Consider the following 21,630-nt stretch of genomic DNA (forward strand, 5'->3'; position numbering starts at 1 on the left):
ACAATGGAGTAGCAACTGGTAAATTTAGGAACAGAACTTCAAGTAGCTACCCTACACAATCTCAGAAATAGGGGCTCCACTACAACAAGCTGCCAATGTCACCTGAGCTCTAGTAGAATGTGCCTAACTCCTGAAGAAAAGAGTAGTTTATTCAATGCATAGGATATCTTAATGCACTCTGAAACCCACTTCAAGGGCCTCCAAGAGGCATCAGCCCGATCCTTAAATTTGCCACCTACAGCCACAAAAAGCCTGACTGATCCAGGAAATTGCTTCATTCTAGAGTAGAGGTGGGCAAACTACGGCCCGCGGGTAACATCCGGCCCATGGGACCGTCCTGCCCGGCCCCTGAGCTCCCGGCCAGGGAGGCTAGCCAGCCTCTGGCCTTTCCCCCGCTGTCTCCCCTCCCCAGCAGCCACACCGCCGTGCGGGCAGAGCTCTGGCCCGCCGCTCCTGTTGGGCAGCGCAGCAGCGTGGCTGGCTCCAGCATGGTTAGGGGGCAGGGAGTTGGATAAGGGGCAAGGGGTCCTGAGGGGCAGTCAGGGGACCGGGAGCGGTTGGATGGGGCGGAGGTTCTGGGGGGTAGGGGAGACAGTCAGGGAACAGGGAGCAGGGGGAGTTGGATAGGGGGTGGGGTCCCACGGGGGCGGTTGGGGGGGGGGTTGGATGGGTCAGGGGTTCTGAGGGGGGCAGGAAGTGTTAGGATAGGGGGCAGGGGGCCAGACTGTTTGGGGAGGCACAGCCTTCCCTACCTGGCCCTCCATACAGTTGCGCAACCTTGATGTGGCCCTTGGGCCAAAAAGTTTGCCCACCCCTGTTCTAGAGAGAGAAAAGGATATAGCTCTGCGTAAATAGAGAGAGTGTATGAAGTTTGGTCTCCTCAGAGAGAAACGATGCTAAGGGAAAGATACCAGCAAATGTATACATTGATTTATATGAAAAACAAACATTTTGGGTAAAAATTCTGGGTATGATTTGAGAGTAACCCCATCTTTACTATGTAAGGAAGACCCATTATCAAAGCCTGTATTTCATTCACAAAATTATAGCTATTAAAAAGGCATTTACATGGGAAAATGGAATAATGGACACAGTAACATATGACTCAAAGGGAGGACCCAATAATAATAATAGAAGTGGCACATTCAAATCTCAGGTAGGAAAAGGATCCTTAATTGAACGAAATATGACTTAGTCCTTTTAGCAATCTTGATACAGAAACGTGGGGGGTGCAAATAACCCCCAGATGACAGATGAAACAGAGATTGTGGTCAAATGCAATCTAACAGCAATAAAGTCCAGACTGCTTCAGGGAAACAAGTTATCCAAAATAAAACAAACAGATGACTAAGTGTTGAATATGCCTCTGAATAGCCCACAACAAAAAACATTTTTTTTACTGAGCTTCATATGTTAACCTTGTTAGAGGACTTTCTGCTCTGAATCCAAAAACCCAACAGCTTTTATCAACAGAATTTAACCAGCTAGTCTCCATGCTATTAGATGTACACATAGAGTACCAGAGCATAGTTCTGCAAAATTTATGTCCAGAACATTTGGAAGTGGAAGAGGTGGATGGACTGATAGGTGCATCAGGTCAGAAAACCAAAAGTCATGAACTGGAGGCTGGAGTTATCAATATTATCTGGGCCTTGTCTTGTATTTCCTTGAGGATTCCAGGGGTTAACAGAATGAGGAACAAGAGTATAGTAGAACTTTTCCCTATCAAATAAGAAAAGCAGCTGCTAATGAGCCTGGACTCAGTCCCCCTTGGGAGCAAAACAAGGGGCACCTCTTATTTGCATCAGTAGCAAAGATGACAATTACTTATCCCCTGTTTCAGGTATACCTGATTCAGAATTTAGTATTTAAAGTCTCACTCACAAGTTACTGAGCAATTCCTACTGAGATGATCTGCCAAATTGTTCTCAGCCCCTGGCATAAAAAGCCTATTAGGCTGACTTGAAAAATGCACCTTTCTCCAGACAGAGAAAGATTTTTGCCCCTGCTTGTCTGTTTATATAGTGTAGCACCTTCAGACTGTTTGTTAGAATCTGGACAGTGATGCCTCAATGAAGGCGTAGGACAGTCCTGAAGGCTAAACAAATAGCTCGGAGTTTAATACATTTATGAGTGATCAAGAGTCCGTCCAAGACCACAAGCCCTTTATCTGGAGTATGTCTAAATGAGCTTCCAGCCCTGCTTGAATGTGTCCATCACAAGAGTCTGAGGCTGGAGATGAAATAAAACACCCTGACAGGCTTGAAGAGGGGATCTATCCACAAACATAGAGAGGCCACTGGCAATAAGATTTACAAAATCATGGATAACAGAAGTCATGGGATAAGAGGGAAGGTTCTCTCGTGGATTAGTAACTGGTTAAAAGATAGGAAACAAAGGGTAGGAATAAATGGTCAGTTTGCAGAATGGAGAGAGGTAAATAGTGGTGTCCCCCAGACGTCTCTACTGGGACCACTCCGATTCAACATATTCATAAATGATCAGGAAAAAGGGATAAACAGTGATGTGGCAAAATTTGTAGATGATACAAAACTACTGAAGATAGTTAAGTCCCAGGCAGACTGCGAAGAGCTACAAAAGGATCTCTCAAAACTGGGCAACAAAATGGCAAATGAAATTCAATGTTAATAAATGCAAAGTAATGCACATTGGAAAACATAATCCCAATTATACATATAAAATGATGGGGTCTAAATTAGCTTTTACCACTCAAGAAAGATCTTGGATTCAATGTAGATAGCTCTCTGAAAACATCAACTCAATGTGCAGCGGCAGTCAAAAAAAGCGAACAGAATGTTGGGAATCATTAAGACAGGGATAGATAATAAGACAGAAAATATCATATTGCCTCCATATAAATCCATGGTATGCCCGCATCTTGAATACTGCATGCAAATGTGGCTGCCCATCTCAAAAAAAGATATACTGGACTTGGGAAAGGTTCAGAAAAGGGCAACAAAAATGATTAGGGGTACGGAACAGCTTCCATATGAGAGAATAAGACTGGCACTTTTCAGCTTGGAAAAGAGACGACTAAGAGGGGATATGAGAGAGGTCTATAAAATCATGACCGGTGTGGAGAAAGTAAATAAGGAAGTGTTATTTACTCCTCATAACACAAGAACTAGGGGTCACCAAATGAAATTAACAGGCAGCAGGTTTAAAAAAAAAAAAAAAAAGGAAGTATTTCTTCACACAATGCAGAGTCAACCTGTGGAACTCTTTGCCAGAGGATGTTGTGAAGGCCAAGACTACAACAGGGTTCAAAAAAGAACTAGATAAATTCATGGAGAATAGGTCCTTCAGTGGCTATTAGCCAGGATGGGCAAGGATGGTGTCCCTAGCCTCCATTTGCCAGAAGCTGGGAATGGGCAACAGGGAATAAATCACTTGATGATTACCTGTTCTGTTCATTCCCTCTGGAGCACCTGGCATTGGCCACTGTCAGAAGACAGGATACTAGGCTAGATGGACCTTTGGTCTGACCCAGTATGGCCGTTCTTATGTCCCAGAAGCTTGGCGAAGGGCTAACATAGTGCCCATCTTTAAAAGGAGGAACAGGGGAAGACCAGTCAGCCTGAGTTTGATACCAGGGAAGCTACTAGAGCAGCAGTTCTCAAACTCTGGGTTGGGACCCCAAAGTGGGTTGCAAGCCCATTTTAATTGAGTCACCAAGGCTGGAGTTAGAAGTGTCTGGGCCCGGGGCCAAAGCCTAAGCCCCATCACCCATGGCGAAAGTCAAAGCCCAAGGGCTTCAGCCCTGGGTGGTGGGGCTCAGGTTACAGGCCCCCAGCCTGGGTCTGAAGCCCTTGGGCTTTGGCCCATCCCACCTGGGGCAGTGGGGCTCAGGCAAGCTTAGGTTTTGGTCCCCCTTCCTGGGGTTATGTAGTAATTTCTTTTGGTCAGAAGGGGGTCCCGGTGCAATGAAATTTGAGAACCCCTGTACTAGAGCAATACATAAAACATTCCATCTGCAAATACCGGGAGATGAAGGGATAATCACTAGCAGCCAGCATGGATTTACTAAGAACAAATCATATCAAACCAGCTTGATTTCCTTCCATGACAGGGTAACTGGTTTGGTGGATAGAGGGAATCACAGAATTGTAAGACTGGATCTAGTCCAAGAGGTCATCTAGTCCAGTCCCCTGCATCCATGGCAGGACTGAGCATGATCTAGATCATCTCCAATGGGCGTTTGTCTAACCTGCTCTTTAAAAATCTCCAATGATGGAGATTTCACAACCTCCCTGGTCAAAATTTATTCCGCTTAACCACTCTGACAGGAAGTTTTTCTTAATGTCCAACTTAAACCACCCTTGCTGCAATTTAAGCCCATTGCCTCTTGTCCTATCCTCAGAGGTTAAGGAGAACATTTTTTCTCCCTCCTTGTAACAATCTTTTATGTACTTGAAAACTGTTATGTCCCCTTTCAGTCTTCTCCTCACCAGACTAAACAAATCCAATTTTTCAGTCTTCCCTCCTGGGTCATGTTGTCTAAATCTTTAATTAATTTTGTTGCTCTTCTCTGGACTTTCTCCAATTTATCCACATCTTTCCTGAAATGTGGTGCCCAGAACTGGACACAAATTGTCCAGTTGATACCTAATAAGCACATAGTACAGCAGAAGAATTACTTCTCGTGTCTTGCTTACAAACACTCCTGATAATACATCCCATGTTGTAAAAATAAAAAAGCAAACATCAGTGTTACACTGTAGACTCATATTTAACTTGTGATCCATTATGACCCCTAGATCCCTTTCTGCAGTACTCCTTCCTAGGCAGTCATTCCCCATTTTGTATATGTGCAACTGATTGTTCCTTCCTAAGTGGAGTACTTTGCATTTCTCCTTATTGAATTTCATCCTATTTACTTCAGACCATTTCTCCGGTTTATCCAGATCATTTTGAATGTTAATCCTATGCTCCAAAGCACTTTCAACCTCTCCCAGCTGGGTATCGTCTGCAAACTTTGTAAGTGTACTCTCCATGCCATTGTCTAAATCGTTTGATTAACAAAGATATTGAACAGCACCGGAACCAGAACGGATCCCTGCAGGGCCTCACTCAATATGCCCTTCCAGTTTGACTGTGAAACACCGGTAACTTCTCTCTGGGAACTGTTTTCCAACCAGTTATGCATCCACCTTATAGTACCTCCATCTAGGTTGTATTTCCTAGTTTGTTTATGAGAAGGTCATGCGAGACAGTATCAAAAGCCTTACTAAAATCTAGATAGACCACATCTACTGCTTTCCCCAATCCACAAGGCTTGATACCCTGTCAAAGAAAGCTATTAGGTTGGTTTAACACAGTTTGTTCTTGACAAATCCATGCTGACTGTTATTTATGACAGTATTATCTTCTAAGTGTTAGTAAATTGACTGCTTAATTATTTGCTCTATTATCTTTCCGAGTACTGAAGTTAAGATGACTGGTCTGTAATTCTCCTGGTTGTCCTTATTTCCCTTTTTATAGACTGGCACTATATTTGCCCTTTTCCAGTCCTTTGGAATCTCTCCCATCTTCCATGACTTTTTGAAGGTAATCGCAAATGGCTCAGATATCAACTTGGTCAGCTCTGTGAGTATTCTAGGACGTATTTCATCAGGTCCTGGTGACCTGAAGACATCTAACTTGTCTAAGTAATTTTTAAATTGTTCTTTCCCTATTTGAGCCTCTGAGCTTACCTCATTTCCACTGGCATTCACTATGTTAGACATCCAACTGATACTAACCTTTCTGGTGAAAACAAACAAAAAGGTCATTTAGCACTTCTGCCATTTCCACATTTTCTGTTATTGTTCTCCCTCCCCGTTCTTGGTTTTCCTCTTGCTTCTAACGTATTTATAGAATGTTTTCTTGTTACCCTTTATGTCTCTAGCTAGTTTAATCTCGTTTTGTGCCTCGGCCTTTCTAATTTTGTCCCTATATACTTTTGTTATTTGTTTATATTCATCCTTGGTAACCTGACCCAGTTTCCATTTTTTGTGGAATGCAGGGGACCTAATATACTTAGACTTCAGCAAGGGTTTTCACACAGTCGTCAGATTGGACAGAGGTCTCAAGTGGGTTCCACAGGGATCTGTTCTGGGTCTGACGTTAACATCTTTATTAATTACCTGGATGTAGTTAATAGACAGCATACTGATCAAATTTGCAGATGACACAAAGCTGGGAGGGGCAGGAGGAGGAAAGCTGCCAACACTTTAGAGAACAGAGCTAAAATTCAGAGGGATCTTGATAAATTGGAGAACTGGATTATTATATACAATAAAATGAAATTCAACGAAGATAAATGCAAGGTGCTACATTTAGGGAAGGAAAACTAAATATACAAATATAGAATGGGGTATAACTGGCTTGGCAACAGCACTGCTGAGAAAGATCTAGGAGCTGTGGTGGATCACAATGTCAACCTGAGTTAGCAATGCGATGCTGTTGCAAAATGCAATTTTAAGTTGCATCAACAGAGGAATAGCATGCAAGTCATGGGACGTAATAGAACCGTTCTATTCGGCACTGGTTAGGCCTCAGCTGAGTCCTGCATGAAAAGACTGGGCAGCAACAGGAGATTGATGGCTCCTCAGGAGGAGAGATGAAGATAAGGAAGCCAAACCTATCTCAGCTAGGTTGATGCAATCAAGATGACCGTGGCTTTGTCCTGTTTGATTCTGTTTAGGACCTTGAGGATCAGCAGCAGGAGAGGTAAGCTGTATACAAGGTTCTCCACCCAGAAGAGAAAGGCATCCTCCAGAGCACAGCAATCCAAACCTCCCCCTTTAACAGAACATTGCACCAGCTACAGTGGCAAAGAGATCTGTTTCTGGAAATCCCCAGTTTAGAAATATCTGTCTGAGTATGGATTTCTCTAGTTTCCACCCATGAACTTGAGTAAAGCGCCTGCTGAAATCCTCAGCTACAGTGTTTTGATTGGGTAGGTAGACTATCCAGAGCAGGATATCACGGGTTGTTCAGAAATTCCATAATTTCATAGCCTCTGTGGAGAGGAAAGGAGGATTTCAGTCCCCATTGTTGATTTATGTGGTACATACTGGCCCTGTTGTCTGTCGTTATGTGGACAGATTGTCCTTTTATCATGGGTAGGAAGCGCAGACAGGTGTACCTGATAGCTCTGAGCTCCAGAACATGGATGTGTAAAGACGAATTTTGGGCAGCCCATCTGTCCTAGTTAGCTCTGGTGATGAGCTCCAAGGAGAGATGCATCAGGAACTACTGCGAGAGCTACTGGAGGATAGCTGAATGGGTCCCCCCCAAACACACACTGTCTGGATTCTTCCACCACTCAAGGAAAACTAGAATATGACAGGGGATCGAGAGCAACTTGTTTAGACTGTCTCTGTTGGGTGTGTATAAATGGACTTGAACCTGACTTGGAAGCAACGCAATGAAACATGACAAAGGTACACACTGTCACACACCCAGAAAGTTGCAGGCATGATCTGGCAGTGACTTGAGGACTGATTTGAACTTGTGTGATCAGCTATGACAGGGCAAGGAAACTCATATGGCAGATACAGATCACAGCACCAATCAGATCTGGAAGGAGCAGGTTTGGGTAAGTGATAAATCTTAGACCTTTTTGGTATATTCTCTGGGATGTGACCTGTGAGAAGCACCATCCAAAGATCTTGGCTCCTTCCTACCTCAGACAGGACTGAAGAGAAGACTCAGCTTATTTTCAAGAAGTATGAGATCTCCTACAGTAAGGGGGAGCAGGGGCACCACAGAAGAAGTTTGGGGACCACAGCTGTAGAGGAACCTGGGATTTAACTCAAGTTGCTAATCCAAGTTAAAATCCAAAATGCCTGGTCTTCACTGCTATTTTAACTCAAAATTAAGAACATCATCCTGAGAAATCGGGGGAGAGGAATAGGATTTTTTTTTTGCTTGTTTGGAGTTTACACAAACAGCTGCTAAATGTATCATTTCACTGTTTTCCCAAGGATAGTCCTGTTAGTCTGCCACCAACACCACAATAGGGGAGAACAGCTGGGTTTTTTGGGTGTGGGGTTTGAAAAGAAGAAAACATTATTCATAAAAGCACAAAAAATGGTAACATTTCTGGGGTAGGGGTGGTACCAGACACTACTTTTAATTCTATTTTCCGAAGTTTGACTTGTTTACCAGGATTGTGCATCTTTAAATACATGGAAAGGCAAAAAAAAAAAGATCTAAGAGCTTTTGACTGTTCCTGATACAAATAATTGCATCATTGCATCTTTCCATTCCAGAACATTTTTAGGGCTCTCTACGTTTTTTTCTTACTTCCCACTGGACTCACTGACTTAAGCAAGAGACCATTCAGGACCTTTTCTCCCTCCTTTCCCCTTCCCTTCCAAAAAAATTCATCTAGTCACTTGTTTTCACCACCTCCCCTCTTCTGGAGTACATTCTCGAATGGTGGCAGCTTCAATACTATCATTTAAAATCTGAACATCAGACTATCGTACTTAAATTCCAATTATGGTAAAAAAAAAAAAAAAAAAAAAAAAGTAGAAGTGCAGTATCTACTTAGGATATGGTGGTTGCAATTTTGTATGCAATTTAATGCTAGCAACACATTTTGTCGCAATTTGTGTTTAGTGTTACAGCAGTCCTGAGTGAGAAGTGAATTAAAAAGCTCTTCCTCAGTCCTGAAATCTGGGTCTAGGATTGGAATAGTGTATAAAGTGTCCAAGGATGTGTTTAAACATTCCCAGATTAGTGGGGGACAGCTATTAAAATGGAGTATAGATACAAGGCAAACTTCTGGGACAGTTAGAAATGAGTTCTAGAAGCTGTTAGCCTTTGTATTTAGGATACTGGCAATTGCTACGATTAACTCTGGCTGTCAGGCCCAGGAGGGCAATAGGATTTGTCTACACAGTGGGGCAATGCACGCTAAAGGGCACTCTGAAACGCACCAACATGTTGCACACTAACTAGCCCAGCCCAGCATGTGGACCCTGCTGACACATACACAGTTCCATAGTGCACATTAACATAGTACTGATTCAACCGTAACACACACTGTGACACTGGCAGACCATGTGCCAGCTCATGCCAGAGTCCAAGGCCAATGTACTTGTGTATTAGTATAGATCAAAGTGATTGTTAAACGTATAAGAGTGTATTTGGAGTTTAAACTGTATCCTGTTATAATGTAGTCGCAACCATTTACATTGTGTGTACCCCTTTAACTAAATAACCCATCAAACACGAAAGAAGCCTTGTGGAATGCAAATGAAGAACTTCAACAGAAAAGTGCTAATTTTAAAGCAAATGGTCACTGTGTGTGATGATTAGAGGTCAAAGACTCAAAATGCATTCCTCACTCTCCACCATCAACGAAAAAGTCCATGTGGGTAGTGACACACTCGCTTTGTTTTCTGTGAGAAGAATCTATAAGTATGGGTTCAAGGAAAAATCCTAGATTTCTGGACTGTTTGGACTCTTATAGGAAGTGTACCAGATGCAATGTGGAGATCCCCAGAGACAATCTGGGTACCCTCAAAAGACTTTTGGGAAAGTGGCGGATTATTATATCATTGTCACAATTTGGAATTACAAACTGTGACTCACCTGTGCATATATTTTATCAGCTTTAACCTCTCAATAACTCATTTTCTTTTCTTAGCTAACAAACCTTTAGTTAGTTTACTACAGAATTGGCTACCAGCATTGTCTTTGGTGTAATATCTAGAGTATCAATTGATCAGGAGTAAGCGACTGGTCTCTTGGAGCAACCTAATGTGGTGTGATTTTTGGTTTAAGTGACCCTCTATCATGAAGTCCAGTTTGTCTGGGTGGTAAGATGGACTGGTGAATCTATGGTGTCTGTGACTCCATGGTAAGACTGGTATAGTGATTCAGGACTTTACATTTTCACTGGCTTAGTGAAATATAGTTACAGAACACACCACCAGCTTGGGGTATCTGTCCTGTTTCCTGATAGTCTGCCCTGAAGTAGGCACTCTCAGTTGTGAGCCAATCCAGACAGCGCAACACATACTAGCAAACTTTCAACGCATACCAGCCTGGTCTACACCAGAGGTTCTCAAATGTTCTCAGATGTATTCTGCAGAGGCGTGAGAAAGCAGAGTGGAGAGCGGTGGCTACTGGCCAGAATTTGACATTCCAGTGTGTACCCCAGAACTTGACAACACTGCAGTCAGTCATTCTGTATGTTCCGCCACCGCCATCTGAAAACTAAATACCACAGAGCAAGGAATAATCTTAGGCCTTTGTGGGATAAGGTCAGGCAGCTGCATATCTGCAGGTTGTTAATCAGAATGGGAGGATGGGTTAGAAAGTTATGGAAAAGGGTGAGTGAATAGCAACCTTGGTTTTAGGTGCCCTGATATATTGTTGTTATGGCTAGAAATACTAGAAATGTCTTGAGATAATGAGCAGTTTGTTGAAATTAGGAGAATTGGTGACCAAGCAGAGGTTATTATGATGACCCACTATGAGCCACTATAGGTTATGTGTTTTGTTAGTTAACTATAAGACACAGGTAAAAATGAATACCTGGGAACAATCCAAGGGAGCTTTTCTTCGGGCAAGGAGCTGACATCTAAACTCCCCATCAGCTGGACGGAAAGAGGGCCGCTGGAAGCCCGGCTACTGATCACTAGAAACCATCTCAGACTATGGGTAACTATATCTGGGACATCCTAAACTTATTAGGTAGGTGTGTGTGTACTTACCTATATATCTAACAAACAGCAGTTTTAGATAAGAGCATACTTGCTTGTATCTATCATTTATCAGATGCACTGATTTATTCCTGGATTAATATTATTATTGCTAGATTAATATTCTTTAAAACATGATGAGCCTACTGGATTCTTTCTAGTATAAAACTAAATTACCTGCAAACTGAGATTCTGAAGTGAGACCCCAAATGACAGGGGGTTCTCTCGATTTGTGATCTAATAAGAGGAAAAAATACAAAAAGAATTACTTAAAATCAGAATACATGAAGAAAAGGAAATAAACAGTTTGCAACATGTGAATAACTGCTTGCACAATTATGTACCCTTATTTTATGTACTTTGAACTCCAAATTTATATTTACATTTATCAAATGCTCATCTCTCATTTATTTATTTTGGTATTTTTTTTAGAAATACATAAATCAATGCTATTTGATTTATTACACAGTATACATCCTTAAGAAAGGCACAAAAAACACAGCTGAAAACTGCTGGAATATTAGAAGTTCCCTCATAATGTGGAAAGTATAAGGCGGGGAAAAGAAACTAGCTGGGGGTCATCCACAATAATTTAAAATAATACACAAAAGCCAAATGTTCCACATATACAGAAGTACTTACATCATCTTCATATCGAACATGAATGTTGGAAATTTTCACCTGAAGATTTTTGATGACCTGAGTGACTAATTTTTCTACAAAACTGTCTTGTTTCTCTTCTTGTCCTTTATCTAAATTGAAGCACAGGTGTTATATTTTTACTCAAATTAAGCATGAGAGAGAAATAAAACTGAATGAGAAATAATTTTATTATAATAAATTTTGTAACTGATTAGACTCCAGGAATCAACAGTGGTAGGAGCATAATACTTCCTAACTACAAAAGCCACATGCTGGAGTGATTCCATGTACCAGAAGCTGTACTTGCTGCTATACTGTACTGTAGCTGTACTAAACACTACCATTCAGTTTACTTTCATAATGTTTATATCACTGTCCTCTACGGCCTCATCCTGCTTAAACCTCCAGTGATGCAGTAAGGGGCAGATTTTTAAAGGTATCTGAAAATGCAGACAGGCACCTAGAGGGATTTTCAAAATCCTGCTAGGGGTTAGGCACCCAGGGGGACTTTCAAAAGCTGCTAGCACCTATCTACACTTTAGGTGTCTAAATACCTTTCAAAATCCAGTCCTAAGTATCCTCCCTCAACACCCAACAAATTTGCAGTAGAAAACAATAAGGCACTCCATACGTTGTAGAATTAGCCTTTAGGGAGGCATTGCCACAAAAATACAAGAAGATTCTGTGTTGCTGGAGCCAAAATTAAAATTTGCTTCATAACAGAGAGAAAGTGAGTTTGGCAGACAATTGTAAAAAAAGGTGAATTATACTTCCAAAGCCCTGTTTATTTTTGAAACTTATGCAGTACATGTGTCCTGAAAGCTTGATAACATGACTGAAGTACCAACTATAATAGCTGGCCTACCCCTAATGTCAATATTTATACGTAATACAAACTTCGGAAATAAAGTAAATATCCTGCACAAAAATGAACAGTAGCCAGTAGCCATCAGTTTTCACAGCTACCAGTTAAGGGACGTTAGTGAATTTACTATATGTTAGTGCACATAACTAAAACATTTTTAAAAATATTGCAAGGGCAGCAACTAATCTGATAGAATTCACATTCAATTAGTTTAACATCAGGCAGCTTTTGGAGTTAAAAGATCTAGCAATACATACAGCCATGTTATTTGTTTTTCCTCCTTACCCTGATCAGCTATTTTCTGTTTTGCATCCTCTATTCTTTGCAGTTCCCTTTGCTTTGCTTCTAGGAGATGTCTGTCTTCCTTTTCAGCATCATATTTTATGCCTACATAAAGAAGGGAGAGAATGTTAAGAGACAAGTAAGAATATATACTAAGTTAAAATTCTGAAAACATCTTTGAAGATAATTTTGATGAAATAAGAAATATCTTTTTTGAACATATTAAAGATTTAATAATACAGTAAAAGAAAATCAAATATGAAAAACAGAACTTGGGTTAGGCAACAGCAACTCCTGGGAATAAGAGTAATGGTATACATGATCTACTACTGTGATTTTTAAAATAGTATTACAATAAAATAAAGCTCAATAATATACAGTTTTCCTCTCACTCAACTTACTGGCTGTAGGCACTACAAGCAAATAAACTCCATCCAGAACAGCCTCAACTGGCTGAGTATAAAGGTTTTTCCATGGGATTTGTAGATTAAGTTGACCTACAGCATATAAAAGAAAAGTTATAACAATATGTAATGAAATTTGATTGACAAGAATGTTACAAGGTTTAAAAAAAAAAAATCTAAAATTTCCCTAACATAGTCAAATGCATGTTAAGTACCTTTCAAAGCAAACAGAAAACTAGTCTGTGACAAGTTTCACAATCTTTAGATACATTACAATTTTTTAGAAATAGCAACTAGCAGGGTAAACACATAAAAGTGGGGACAGGATGAAAGGAGGAAAGATAAGGCCAATAGCAACAGGATTGGACATTTTAGATATGCACACATCTTGCTGGCTCAATCAAAATATTTAAGTATTTATTGTAAGCTTTATGGGAAAAGTGCATTTAGGGATAAATTTGAAAGAGGAAAAAATACTGGATTGAGATTCAGCAGATTTTCTTATAAACTATTTGCTTTTTCAATTCAGTGACATTGTAACAAAGTAAGTCTTCTCCTCAGCCCTCAAAAAAACCACTGCTATTCCTGCAGTCTCTTTTAGGCAGTTTTATTTCCCAAACATAGGCAAAATAGTTCTTCAAGATCAAGCAGGGCTATCACTCCCAGTGTATTTTTCCCCCTATAAATCTCAGCCTTCTCACAGACTCCTTGGCTGGGGCGAAGGCAGTGGTCCTTCGCGGGAGGAAAGGCAGAGGACATTTGTTTTATGGGTTCCGGTGTGAAGACAGGGGAGCAACTGGTGGCTGCAGAATGAGAGCTACAGCTGATTCAGCAAGAAAAAGAGCAGCTGGCTGGAGAACGCCAGACCACTCAAGACAGGAAGAAAGAAGTTGCTTGAACCTCACTGTCGGTGAACTTGAGGGAGAATTAAGAATCTCTATGTGCAGACATGCTGAAGCCTCAGTGTGCAGAGAAGATGCCCTTCTCAAAGCCCTGGAGAAGACAATGTTATGAGGACTCTGGGGAGATTATGGATTGTAATGTTGGCTTTATGTAATGTGGGGTATTTGGGGAATACTGATGTGTATGAATTTGTACATAGGAGGTTATACCAAGTTTTTTGTGTTTTGGTTGGGGGTGGGGGCGGGGATGAAAGGTGTCCAGAAGGGCCTCACACGTCAGAAAAAACCTGCCTGTGAGTCGTTTGTTTTTTTTAAAAAGGGGGAGGGAGGAAGAGAGGTACAGTATGTCACAGGGTGGCTGCCTGCCTATAACTTAAGTAGGTCCAGTCCCAGTTTCCAGAACAGGTGCTCCCAGTTGGGGCCAATTAAGAGAGCAATGTTGCATGCAGGGCTATTAAGGGTCAGAGACAGGCCCAGTGAGGGGCAATTGGCTGAGAGAGAGCCAGGAAGCTGCAGGAAGCAGGAGCAGCAGGCCTGACAGAGTCCCCTGGGAGGAGAGACAGTGACAGTCTGAAATGCAAAGGGTGCACTGAGGAACTGTTTTGTTTGTTTTAGTTTGGACAATAAACCTGCCTAAAAGAAACATAGCATGGCAGTGAATCCTTAGCAAGCTAGGGAGAAGCCCTGCCTTATGACAGTCATTAATTCTTGTCATGCTACCAGTCAATTTGTGTTCTGAGGAAACTTCCCCAAGTCATGCAACATGCCAGTGATGGGAAGCCTGCTGAAGTGTTCACACACTACAGGAGGCAGGAAAGAAAAAAATCTAAATTATGTAGTAGTTGGGATTTTTTGGTTTTAATATACAGTGTTATTTTATACGTTCTAAAATATTTGATAACTAGGAAAATCTTCCTTATATTTTCCATGTTAGCATTCCTCCTCCAGAGTTAAAATAAGAATGTCTTTTACAGGTATGAAGATATTTATTCCAGAATGGGTGAACTGATTCACATTCATTTACACACTGCAGAGCACCCTTCAGAAAATTAACTACTTGAAATGCCTGAGGTCAGTGGTAAGAACAGAAAATACATCTGCAAGCTCTTACTCCATTTATTACAAAGTAGTGCATGCTACAAAAATGCAACTTACCAATATGCCCTGCTTTTACTTTAAATGGTACATCCAGCTGACTCTGCAAAGAGAAGGTATTTTTAAAAAATATTTAGACCTATTTAAGCAACATACTGAATTTACCTTTATGTTTTCTTCCCAGACTCCTCTCTTGGCAAAATTACACTACTGTTCACTTAGCTCCAAACACCAAACATAAATTGAGAACATATATTCTTAATATATCTTAGTATGGGAGTCTTTTCCTAGATGTCTAACCATATTAGATGTCAACCATATTAGATTGAACATGTGTTTATTAGATCACAAAACCATTTTAGGGGGCTGTGACATTTAATCTTCTTCAGACTGTTAAAACAGAGGCAGAACGTACAAAATGTGTATTGGTTTTTTTGTTATGCTAGAATGCAACACTACTAGAATAGGAATATGTATCTGTGCTTACCTGAAAGTTTCCCTTTTTCGAGTGATAAGGCCCACAAATTAGAATACGTAGGTCAGCCTGCTTGGAGCTTGGGAGCAGAACCAGCCCTGTCACTCACTAGCAGCAAGGATATACCCTGTCCCTTGATATTTTCTTGGTGTTTCCATGTGTAAATATACTGACTAGGAGTGAGTGTATTTCTGGATGTAGGTTCCACTCTGCTTAACCCAATTTCTGCCATGTAAGTTCTGATGTTCACCTCTCCATTGATGGGTTCATCTCTCCTTAGTGGTAGGAAAGTATGCTCTTCCCAGAACAGAAGTTGATTTTTTCTCTGGAATAGCACTGATTGTGTTTATTCCTAATTTATTTATAAATGCCCCAGCCACACTGACTGTTATGACCAGAGCAAGTCTGTTGGAAGAAAGAATCCTTCAAGACCTTACTGAATCCTTGTGTTCCAGCTAGTGGATATTATGATTTTTGCTTCTGATACCCATTCCCTGGACTGAACTGGGACCTGAAAAAGCCTCCTCCATTAACCCCAGCTGGCATCTAACATAAGGATTACTCTGCCTAGTTTATTAATGGGTGGATCCCTCCAACAAAATCTGGTTCTCTGCACTCACCAATTGAGGGAGCTGAGACTATTCCCTGAATTCTGTCAACAGATGTGACAGGATAAGATGTGGAAGAAATAAGTAGTACTGGATAGGTATCATATGGACACTGGTTCTCTGAATCATGCCTCTATATGAGATCAACATTTCAAATAGGCTCCAATAAGAGTTCGATTTTCGTGTTTGTTACACCATACTGTTAACAGTATGAGATGAGACCTTCTACCTGATAGTATTCATCCTCAGCCAAGGCCTCTGACTGACTTCCATAGTGCCATATATCAGTATTTATCATGAATCTAAGATACTTCAGAAACAGAAATCACTGTGTGTTTGTTTCAAGCTCTCTCTGCGTATATCTCCATAATTGGAAAAAATGTTCAAGAAGAAATAAAAGTGAATTTTCTTCTTCTTTTAATGCCAATAATAGACCGAATATGATCCTGGAAGAGAGTGTTATACATACCAGATCAAATGGTAACACTCAAAGCTGGGAAAAACCCTGCCAACTAAATGCAAGTAGTAAAAATGTCTATGCGATGAAGACAAGTATCTTTTCAGAGCTTTTTCAGATGTTTCAGAGGGAGCCCTGTTCTGTTTGTTCCCAAATCTAAGGCTGAGGATGAGAAGAGAGTGTTGCTTCAATCTGATATAGATAATTGATGATTTCATTCATGTTTTGGCCCTTCCATGGGTTGCTTAAGATTGGGAATGAGACAAAGCAGTTCCTGTGATTCTTCCACAGCTCCATAGTATCCCCACCTCTGTACAACGTCCAGTGTCCTCACTGTGACCAAAGCTATAGTTTGAAAGCTGCAGCCTTAGTCAGTGGGATTTTTAGTTTGAGAAGGATCCCTTTTGCCTCTGGCTTTTCTTGGACTAGCTCTCTACCTGAAGCCTAGAGAAGCACCACTCACTCAACCCCAGAAGGAGAAGTAGAGCTAAGGGGACAATCTTCCCAAAAAGCAAATACAAGCTCTAGGACACAGCTGGGAATTAAACAGACACAGTGAGCTGAATTATTAGTCAGAAATTTAAAATAAAGTTTGGAAATTTCCCCAGAAAAGCTCTGCAACAGGGGATCAGGCTGAGCATGCGACCATGGAGACAGATAAAAACATTGTTATTTGCTTGTTCTTCAAGAGGTGTTCACATATACATTCTGTTAAAGGTGTATGTGCACCCATCTTACTCAAGTTGAAGACTTCTGCCAGCAGTTCCACTAGCTGGTCAATATACCCCTGCTCTCCTCGAGTGTCAAGCCAAGAGCATAAAAGGATGTGTCCACCACCGCCCTCTCTGCTCCTTCACATCGCTACATACACTGTCCAAAGTATTGAGGAAGGAGGGTCACGTAATGTATGTGAGCAACACATCTCAAAGAACAACAGTTACTGTACAGGTAAGTAACTCTTTATTTCTCCTTCAAGGGATTGTGCACGTATGCATTCCACTGTAGGTGACTCATCAGCAATTACCTTACAGGTCCTGGGCCTTTGGATCACTTGAACAGACTAACACCATTTTGCCAAAGTTGGCATAGCATCTAGAGGCTTGAGTAACAGCATTGTCTGGAAAAAGTTTGTACAGACTACCATTTTGCTGGTTTGCAGATATTCACAATAGGGATGTTGTATGAAGGCTGCACCACCACCGCCCACTCCATGGAAGGAGAGATGCCTGAAATTCCGATCCGTAGCGGTGTGAAGCAAAGCTGGCCCCTGAGTCCCATTGTTTTCAACTTAGTCATGGAGCTGCTCAACTTGGGGAGGTTGAGGCTGTCTGGTTAGAAGGACCTATACACAACACTGGCTGGCAACAATGGAGAGGTCTAGAGCCTCTCTTGGCAGAATCGTCTGATCTCTGCCAGATCAAGGATCTATAACAAAGATGAGGCCTAACTGCTCCTTTTTCATCAGAGTACAAACTCCTAGTGAACAGAGATTCGCACGGGAGTCCTTTACAGTGCACATACTGTTGTCTGACTTTTGAGGGGGGAAAAGCTTGGATCCTTCGAAGGGCAAATCTTCTATCATACTCTGCACACACTTCAGTTTACCTGAATCAAACAGCACTTCATGGAGATGGTGAGTGTACTGGGCACACATCTACATTTCATTCTAGGTGTATGTGCACCCACTGCACTTGAAGGAAAACTGGGAACAACTTCAGGGAGCAGGTCATTCTCCTACTATCAGTGACTGACAGGTCTGGTTCTACTTCCAACTGCAGTAACTGCAAGCTGAAGTACCTGTTATATTAGATCTGTGAACCATGGCACAATGAAGAATGAATCAGATCACTTTTTCTGTTTGTTTTAAAAAAAAGGTCAGATATTGAGCTCATAAAGGAAAATTTAACTTGTCAATCTCCTTCTCTGGTGAAAATCACCTGCGGGATATCAGTCCTGGATTTTAGCTCTTCTGCATTAATTTAGATGGAATATATGCGCCCAGAGAGTCAAAGGTGTTAAATAAGGTCTGGGGTTTGGTTTACAAAGATCTTAGCCTGCTTAATACCCTGGAAAATGAACCATTAGAAATCCTCTTAAGCTTTTATTAAAAAGAAAGAAAAAGAAAGAAAAAGAACTAAAGCAATTGAAATGTAAAATATTAAGTAAGGCTTTCAGCTTAACAACATCCCTTGTTCCCTTTCCCTTTAGTGGGAGACAGTTCTTAGAAGAGGAAAAAACCCTTGTTTGACAGTCTCAGACACCATCTAAAGATGGTAATAACTGTCCTTTAGGGGAAAAGAGCAAATAGTTGAGAAGGGCTGCTGCTGTTAAGGTCTGATCCCGTCTCCTCTCAGGTGGTCTTCTGTATTCAGCTGGACACAGTAGAGGTGGTGATGTCTTCTGGGTCCCCTCTCTGGCATAGTCTGGTCAGGACATCTCTCAGGGTGACCAAGGCCTGGGGTCCCAGCAGACAGTGGAAATGGTGGCCATGATGGTGACACTTGTCCACTACCCAATTTTTCTCCCCAAAATCACTTTCTCTAAGGATCCGCAAAGGGAATACTGGGTGGAACAGCCAATCCCCTCATTATATTGTCCACCAATTGTCTAGTTTCCAACACATCAGTTCTGGTTCCACTCTTTCATTCTTTACCAAGCATGATCTTAACACAGCCCTTGAGTTATATCTGTATGCCTTTTTGTTTCGATTAATTCAGTCTGTCTCCCCTTCATATCTTTTTCCATCGGCATTTTTTATTATACGTTATTGTGACAGATTAAGAACTTTCACATTCTTTTTACAGTTGAGCTCACAATTAAGAGTAAATTTGTAGCCCAATTATCACAATAGCTCCTTAGTGCAAGGCTATTAGAAATTCCTTAGGTGTTAAGATTTTTTTTTTAAATCAACCAGATCTGCTGAAAGACAGGGTTACAGAAATAAAAACGTTATCCAACTAAAACGTTATCCAACTAAAACGTTATCCACTTCATTATTGGGTGAAGGGCTGAAGCAACAGCCAATGAGGCACAGTTTCCCATATGGAGTTCCTTCACAAATGTATCTCAAGAAGAAACTGACAAATATTCGGAGGGCAACACTTATAGCCTGCAGCAAGTCTGGATCAAGCTCTACCCCACCACCACGGCTCGGGGGATTCAAAAAGCATTTTAAAAAACAGAAGTTCCACCAGTTTCATCCTAAAGGGAAAAACATCAGGAGCAACTGTTCGGTGCAAAATATTTCTTAACATAAATGCTAACTGTATAGTTTAATACTTTATAATATTTCACATAATATACCCAAAATGCTTAATTTTTGAAAATTAAGCCTATGGGGCTGAGTTAAATTAATACAGTTTTCATGCAAGAAAAATCTATTCTGTCATGCTTGGGAGAAAATTTTATATATTATTTATTGTGACACAAGTTGGAAGCTCTGGAAAATAAGTCCAAGGCCTTCAAACAAATACCAACATGCCTGGAACAGAGTGATGCAAAGTGAAATAACCCTCTTGAGTATATTGCCAAAATTATTTAAGTAATTGCTGGATTAAAAATTTTGACCATGCATTGTCCATACAAAAGTTCTCATTTTTCTCCCTCTAACCATTCTAAGACATGCTTAGGGAAATCTAAGACTTTGGGCTGTTTTAAAATTTTCTGCTGTGATTGTTCAATATTTTACATAATTAAAAAAAGGTTTCTATGTCAAGATCATCATGTTTTAATATCTCCTGATGTGCTCAAGAGAGTCCATTCTCTATATTTTAATATTAATCTCAAATACTGTTTTACTAGATTATGTGCTTGATAAACTGTGTTCTAGCCAGCAAATCTTTTTATTATTCATAAAGCTATATATTTTAGATCAGACTTGTAACTGTCATTCCAGTTTCCTCATGACATTTTTTTTAAATGGTCTCTCAAATAATAGTAGCAGAGCAGTCCATAAAAACGAAAGAACAAATAACTTTTGAAGGTTTTTCAGAAGACCAAAGCAATTTATTTCTTGAGATGAAAGATATCTGCTTACTATTCTAGCTAAAAATCAACCAACTCCATCCTTATATGGCACTTTAAATGTTCAATATACTATACAAACAACTATTTTCAGAACAATAGTAACAGTTTCTCATTTTTGCTTGCTTTGAACTTACCAGTGCATTTTCCTTTATTTCAAGATTCTTAAGTGCTACAGCTCCTAAAGGAAAAAATGAAAAGAGTTAAAATTGTAGTTAAAACACAGTTCTGTATCTCCTAAACTACTGCAAACCTAGAAGCACCATTATTTCACAGTGAGTTTTCAGCAATTAGGATAGAGGTTTAGTATTAATATTTGTTTGTTGTTTATGAAGAGAAAACAGACCATATGTTGCAATTAATGACATTTTCCCCCTGAAAAATGTCACACAGTTGCCAATAATGAAGAGAGCACTATTGCAAACCAGCTGTCTCAAAGCACGTCTAGCATAGATGGGGCCATGATCAAAAATATTAGCGGCCAGTCTGCACTAGAACTGCCACTGATACTAGCACCAGTGCTACAGCAACATCAGGAGACCTTCAGAGATGACCATGTAAACAAGTTTCATGTGTCTTTACCTACTATTTTCACACAAAAGTTCTCTGAGACATTCTTTAAAGTATCAGAATTGCCTCCTACAGAACTAGGTGTTCTAAATTTCTATACAGACTATTATGTGCCACTTGTTACCATACCAGAACTGAAATTAAAAAAAAAAAAAAAGACTGAGTAAATTATTGGATCCTCTGTTACTGATTGAGAGGCTGACCAATAGGACATTGAAGAAATGGAAGACTCTTACTGACTTCAGTAGGTTTTAGACGAGGCCCTAGTATCCAGAAAAGTCATGAAGTCTGATATTGCATCTGTTAACAACATTGGTAAACATCCATTTAACTGACTTCTATAGGCTTACAATTAATGTTCATGTTTCCAACTAGAGCAATTAAGTAAATCTAACTGTCTTTAGGTGCAAATGTGCTCAGAAAAGTGACTACCTGAATAAACACAGAACATTGCTACTCAACAGATCTGCTGCCCGTGTATATACTAAGTTGTATCTGCTCACTTAGGTAAGCTTTTCCTGCTTTTCATTCCAGTTAGCGCTGTAGAGGCAAAGCAACTATGAGAGCGTTAACTAGAGTCTTT

General features: G+C 40.5%; 1 protein-coding gene across 3 annotated transcripts in view; it reads right to left on the reverse strand.

Annotated features, from left to right (window-relative positions):
- The window catches only part of VPS13A (vacuolar protein sorting 13 homolog A), a 265,264-nt gene that overhangs the window by 233,503 nt on the left and 10,131 nt on the right, over positions 1 to 21,630 (reverse strand). For all 3 annotated transcript variants that reach the window (XM_027827923.3, XM_043547506.1, XM_043547507.1), the window contains exons 2-7: positions 20,615 to 20,658; positions 14,975 to 15,017; positions 12,915 to 13,010; positions 12,517 to 12,618; positions 11,367 to 11,476; positions 10,902 to 10,961 (exon numbers count right to left, since the gene is read on the reverse strand). In XM_027827923.3, coding sequence (XP_027683724.2) covers positions 10,902 to 10,961; positions 11,367 to 11,476; positions 12,517 to 12,618; positions 12,915 to 13,010; positions 14,975 to 15,017; positions 20,615 to 20,658 — 455 coding nt within the window. The remainder of the gene's footprint in view (positions 1 to 10,901; positions 10,962 to 11,366; positions 11,477 to 12,516; positions 12,619 to 12,914; positions 13,011 to 14,974; positions 15,018 to 20,614; positions 20,659 to 21,630) is intronic.

The sequence above is a fragment of the Chelonia mydas genome, chromosome 5 (genome assembly GCF_015237465.2).
Source record: "Chelonia mydas isolate rCheMyd1 chromosome 5, rCheMyd1.pri.v2, whole genome shotgun sequence".
In the NCBI taxonomy this organism is placed as follows: domain Eukaryota; kingdom Metazoa; phylum Chordata; order Testudines; family Cheloniidae; genus Chelonia; species Chelonia mydas.